The 6,460-nt window shown below is 43.7% G+C and overlaps 1 protein-coding gene across 2 annotated transcripts in view; it reads right to left on the bottom strand.

Annotated features, from left to right (window-relative positions):
• Window positions 1-6,460, bottom strand: part of LOC126404027 (endothelin-converting enzyme-like 1) — a 77,471-nt gene that overhangs the window by 46,675 nt on the left and 24,336 nt on the right. For both annotated transcript variants that reach the window (XM_050066980.1, XM_050066989.1), the window contains exon 6: window positions 5,978-6,102. In XM_050066980.1, the coding sequence (XP_049922937.1) occupies window positions 5,978-6,102 (125 nt within the window). The remainder of the gene's footprint in view (window positions 1-5,977; window positions 6,103-6,460) is intronic.

Here is a 6,460-nt window from a genome sequence, read left to right as displayed (position 1 = left end):
AATGGCTAAAATGCGTCCGATCGCTGTGGCTCCCCCTGTGGACCAATGTTGGTGTTTTTTCCTAATTTTTGGTATGACTAAGTCATGGTATGGTATGCTGTACATAATCACGGAAACTGTCAGTGTGTCATTCTGTCAGTCAGTCATTCTGTCTGTCCCACGTTTTTCTACTCACTGTGGTCAATCTATGTGAAACTGCACATAGGCATTGAGGATTGGCATAGGTAGAAGGTGACAAAGCTACCAATGGGTATGGACTAGTAAATGTGTATTATTGAATTTGTAGTGTAATGAAGGACTGAATGACTTTAAAACTGTTCATTTACTTTTTATAGAGTAGATTTCCGTGTTTCCCTGGAAAATAAAATAAGAATAAATAACAACAAAAAAACAAAAGAAACACCAATAAATAAACATCAGTATCAGCTATACTTGTGTGCTCGCCTCGGGCACCAAATGTACTGGTGCAGCCAGTGGCTGGTTTGAATATGGGGACAGATGATTACTGCTAAACTGGTTATCTTTGTGTCACTTTGCATCACATCAACAACACGTGGGAGCTGACTGAGAACATTTGAATGGGATCTGGGACGCTGCTGTTATGTAGCATGTGCTGAAACCACTGAGCTATTGGCACTCCAGAGACTTCACATTTGAACAGAAAGCTTGTGTTATGAGTGTTTAAAAGATGAAAGTGTTTACCAGGCAAAGAGGGTCTTATTAAAGACACTGTTGAGTCACATGATGGAAGTTGTTGGATTCAATGGTTTTGGAACTTGAGTCATACTAGCAAGTAAAAGTCAATATGCCTCTGCAGCTTCGATCTTGACCTGCCCTTTGAAAATCTGTCTGTTCTGCGAAAATGCTAAAGTCAATATAATGAGATACAACGACCAACACATTCTTTCTCCGACCTCGTCACATATTGACGTTTGGTCATGGACTTTCCACGTCCAGATACGCCGTCCAAGGTACCCTGGGTGTGTTGGTTGTTGACGTTCTGGGACGCCTGTTACATGCATTGTCTGTTTTCAAAATACACCTCAGTTTTCACAGGAAATTTTAAGTTTACATACAGTCTCTTTCAAAATAAAAGCACTACTTTGGTAAAACGCCTTAAATTGACTTTTTTTTTCTTTTAAGGCCCTGACACACCAAGCCGACGGTTGGCTGTCAGTCAAAGTCGGGCCGTCAGTGAGCGTCTGTCGGCCTAGTTTTTGCGGTCTGCGGCTTTTCGGCCGATTGAGCATGTTGAATCAGCGGCGGAGCTTGTCGGTGAGAGAGATCACTCTGATTGGCTGTTCAGGTTTTATTTCCTCGCCCCTGTAGCGAGTGAATCTGCCTGTAGTGAAACCGGGGCTAACCGGTGCTTCCTCCTCAGGCTCCACTTCACTCAGCTGCCCCACAGACCCACTGCTTCTTCCCACTTTAACCTGAATAACAAACTGGGACTAGCTGTGAGGCTAGTGGAGCGTTAGCCGCAGCATGACCGGAGGGAAGCACAGCCAGTTAGCCTCCGCTAGTCTCTGAGCTAGCCCCGGCTCTCCATTTGTATCCGTTTGGATCCAACCGGAGCCTGCGGAGGAAACACCAGGAGCGTCTGGATGTAATAGTCTGCTGCTTTCTTTATTTCATGCATTCCTCAGACTTCCGGTTTCCTTTTTTGCATTATTTCCTCTCACGCAGGCGCAGAACGTACGTGCTACTTGGCTGTCAGACGTAGTACGTGTAGTGTGTTCAAATGCAACTGACACCGGGTGACGTGAGGTGACGTGAGGCGACGTAGATGACGCAACAGTTGGCTTTTGTCGCTGCTAGTTCTTTGATGTCGGTTTGGTGTGTCAGCAAAAAGAAGTGGTCACGTTTTGCCAACACATGCACCTGGTTGGGTTTAGGCAAGCAGGGTTTAGCTTTCTGGCAGCAGATCATGCCGATGTGAAAGGGCGGCTTTTGTTGTCGGTGTCTGACGCCAGAAGTCACTGACCAAGCGCTGGTTTTTGACTACTACGGAGTGAGACCTGGTTCCAATGACAAGTCCAAATTTTTACTTGGTAAGTTCAAGTTTTTTTAATAATATATTTATAATTAACACTTATTAACAATATGTTGTGTTCCTTGGTCAAATTGTTGATGTTATTATTCTGATTTTGTTTAGGTTTTGATATTGTAACGTTCATCATTCCTAACCTTTCAGTTCTTTTTCCTTTTCCAGGCGGTAAGCTTCCACACATTTGACCACCAACATTTGATTTGCACGTTTGAATGTGCAAAATTAGCTGACGCAGTTTAAACTATCATTATGTCTTCTTCACATTCTACACAATTTTATGAATGGCCAAAAAGTCTTGGGTGGGGCCAGGCCATGTGTTTCTGTAGTACAATGTTATTGTTCAATGTCAGTCATCACAGAGTGAACTCAGACATGTTTACAAAGGTAAATACTGTTTCTTTTACTGTTGTCACATGCTTAAGATGTGACTGGGATTTGATTCTGCAACTACACTGCCCCAAACACAACTGAAGAAAAATAAGAAGTTGATGTAACTTTCAGGATGCAGCTGCACAGCGAAGCCCAAATGAGCCGTACGTTCTAGCTGACTGAGTGAAAGTGTGATAAAAGGGAGAGAAGACAGGATGTCAGATAGACACAGGTGGAGGGAACAAAGACAGGGGGAGAGGATGATTGAAACATAGTGTAGAATCTATTACTAAAGCCATCAGGGGGGATGGATGGACATACAACTCAAAGAGAAGATTGGTAAACAACAAGGGAAGAGACGGAGCATTAACCCTGTCTCGTCTGCAACCTGAGGAGAAGTGAACCTGAGCTAATGGATGTGACAGTGGCGATGGCAGCTCTGCTTTTACAAAGGGGATTATGAATACCTTAATGATATGACTCTACTCAATGTGTACGCTTGCTGGAGTGTTGTGATTAAAAAGTACATTTCACAAAGGAGGCAGAGCTGCAGGAGACCAGATAAAAGAGTTGGGAACAGTAACCCCCCCCTCCCCACCGCCGCCGCCACTGAAAATGGAGCGCAAAGCAGATAGTAGACAATTTGATATGGAAGAGAGGTTTACACTGATGGGAGCTGAGCTAAATCACTGCAGAAAGATACTATCTTTTGTTGTGGCTGATAAAAGTAAGCAGCATAAAACACTAAAGAATTTTAAAGTGATGAATAATCTTTATTTGTATCCTGTAAAAATGTGAATGGAAAAAGAAAAAAAGCAGGTCATGAATTCAGTGAAAGCTCTGGTGGAAAATAAAGGCCAGTCTGTGTGTTGCATGATGCCACAGTGACCACGCTGATGTTATACTACATATATGTACATAACCATGTGCTGTCCACACTCTTGCTCATCTTAGGGGACTGCTCGTGTTAGATTTGTTGGATGTCCCTGTTTTTTCGCAGTTCCTAGAAGAAGTCGGAGTTTCACAGGTTAATGACCTGACTAGTTAACCTAAAGGATGGACAGACAGGTGAAGGGTCATACACACTGCCCAGTGACCTCGGTCCATGTTAAGCACTCGGAGGAGAAACATTTTTGTGCACCACTGCCCATCATCTAATCTCTGTAAAGAGATTCTACAATAGTAATGGGAGTGTTCTGGTTTACGTCTGTAGTCGGAGTAGTACTGACCGATCATGTTTGAGCGGTGACAGAGTGACGTCACAGCCCCCCGTTGTATTTCCTCGAGAAACTGATACTTCTTTCCGACAAATACGGCATATTGCCTCATCCAAATTCACTGGCTGCCCCTTGTCATCTGGCACAAATCCAAAATGTGCCCAAATTGGCGACTTAAAGGAATACTCTGACGATTTGGGAGTTATGCCCTTTCCCTATCATTTTCATATTGAGACAACATGATGGACATCGTTGCTTACAGTAAAAGTGAACAATAAACTTTACAGGAACCCTGAAGCTGGCATTTCTGCACGTGCATTTAAAATAAACATGTTTAAACATTAATTCAAAAAGTGAGAGTCCGTTTTAGTCGTTATAGAAGAAGTTTGATACATGAACTGTAGTGTTTACGTCCTGCGCGGAGGGATACACCGGTGAGGAACAGCTGCAGCTGGCTCTGGGACAGGTACGCTAGGTCACTCGGTAAAAGCAAACAAAGACACGACACGGACGATATTACAAGTGTATCCCTCCACGGATCACAGTGCCGGACGTACTGACCTCAATGCTAACCGCTGAGACCCAGCCACTGGACGTACAGACACAAAAATGATATCCATCATGTTGTCTCAATATGAAAATGATAGCAAAAGGGCATAACTCCCAAATCATTGGAGTATTCTTTTAACATTTGGCTTGGGAACCAGATCCGCTGCCATGATTTTTTTTCTGTGCGGTGATGACCTCTTCACTGCGGTAGGCATCACGTGGCCGCGGTATTGCAGTGATGCGGTTATTGTCACAGCCCTATTGTGAAGGCATGGGTCAAATGCAATCTTGTAACCCATCGGCTACCATAGACGAAGATTTAGCCTTTTATTCGCTTTTTAAAAAATGTATCTGCATTCATACGCAGATATCAGCGGCTTAATTATCGTCAGACCAATAGAGTGCTCCAGGGATAACAATTTTGCGAAGGTGATGCGGAAGTTAGCCTGTCCCTGGTCCCCTTTTCAAAACGCCTACAGGATTTTTCCATTTGATTTTGGATTATTGCAGAAAATAAGCTCTGTGGCAAACAAAAATTTATGATAAGCCAGTGAGCATTGTCGAAACATGTTGGTGATTTTAATGTTCATCATGAACTAGCCATTTAATAAAGGCCTTTTAACTTTTGCACCAGAGAAGAGTTGCCTTGGATTTTGTTTTTTCAAGATGTAAAACATTTATGATACTTACACGTTTTGTTCAGCAAGATAATCTTCACAAATAACCACTTTTATGATTTTTTCAGCCTGAATGCAATCACTAAACCTGACCTATCTTAATGACAATTGAGTCTGATTATCAGGGCAGGTAGCAGAGGGGTTTCTGGGAAGTGTGGTCTTCATTTGAGAACACTGTACGCCTGTACTGTTGATCAAAAACCATCTGACATCTTGTAATGTGTGAATGCATCCAAAGATGACTTAGTCAGAGTTGTCTAAACTGAGGCGCTGTCGTAGCACACAACATGGTGAGTTAGGGAATCTGAAATTGTGATAAGTTGATAAAATCACCTTCACTGAAGGAACCGTATTGTCATGAACTGTTGAGTCATGAAATCACCAGAATGTCTGAATAGGTCATGCTGTGAGACAGACAGGCAGACAGACAGACAGACAGGCAGACAGACAGACAGAGAGATATGTATCCAGTCTCAGACATAAATGACAAGCAAGCAGTCCACACGCCAGTCATCCAGCCAGTCAGCCATGCATGAGCGCTGAGCACGGTTGTGTATTTGTGTGTAGAGCACAGTGACTATTGGCGAGCTGTCAGTCGCTGTGACACACATCCTGACGTGCAGCAGCCCTCTAAGGCCTCCCCTGGAGTCTGTCAAGAAGAAGAAGGGGAAAGAAAGTGTGTGTGTGATTGTGTGTGTGTGTGTCCGTCCATGTGCGTGTGTCTGAGTCTGCAGGTGGTAGAAAGGTGTGGGTGTAGATCAATAATAATCAGCTGCAGTAGAAGTGGAAGTTCACCCAACAGTGACTCGCCTCAAACACACACAAGTGCACACACAAATACATGCACAGCAGCACTCAAAAACCAATCCATACACCTCGTGACACTGCGTTGTAGCCCAAACTGTAGTGACAGCCCTAAACTGAAGGAAGTACACACACACACTCACACACACAACAACCTCAAACAAAAGCGCTTACTCATGCTCAAAAAGTACCAACTCAAAACTGCCTGCGTCTAACTTCATTGATTTTCCATACACCTCCGCACCCTCATCTTTCTCTCCCCCCTCCACACCCTCGACCCTCGACCCTCGACCCCCACCCTCTCTCTTTACCTCTTCGAAGTGGTCTTGATGATGTCAGAGACCTTCTGTATGTAATCGGTGGCGAGCACCACGATCTCTTCGTCTTCTGAGAAGTTGTCGTGGAAGATTCTGTCCAGCAAGCGTTTCCAGTGAAGCTATGGTGAGAGGAGGAGTGATGTCGTTTTAGTTTAGGTAGCGTCATAAATTTACCCCTTTAAAAACAACAACAACAAACAAAACAACAAAAGCCTTACTGTGCTTACAAGTTAAATCCTGATCTAAAATAACCATGAAGCTCTAACCCCAACCCAACCATGAAGCAAACCATGACTAAACCTGCCAATCTGCAGCCCTTTTTAAACAGGAGTTTAAATCAGTCTTTTTTCAGCATTGGCAGTATAAAAACAAAATCAGGGAGTGCAGCAAAATGCCGCCTACCTACTTTTGTTTATACAGAATGCGCCTTTTTCGGGGCAATGGGGGGCGTGAGCAAGTAACAAAACGTGTAGCTCA

The sequence above is a fragment of the Epinephelus moara genome, chromosome 2, assembly GCF_006386435.1.
Source record: "Epinephelus moara isolate mb chromosome 2, YSFRI_EMoa_1.0, whole genome shotgun sequence".
Classification (NCBI taxonomy): domain Eukaryota; kingdom Metazoa; phylum Chordata; class Actinopteri; order Perciformes; family Serranidae; genus Epinephelus; species Epinephelus moara.
Note: the sequence above shows the minus strand (reverse complement) of the source record. Positions and strands in the feature narration are given on the sequence as shown.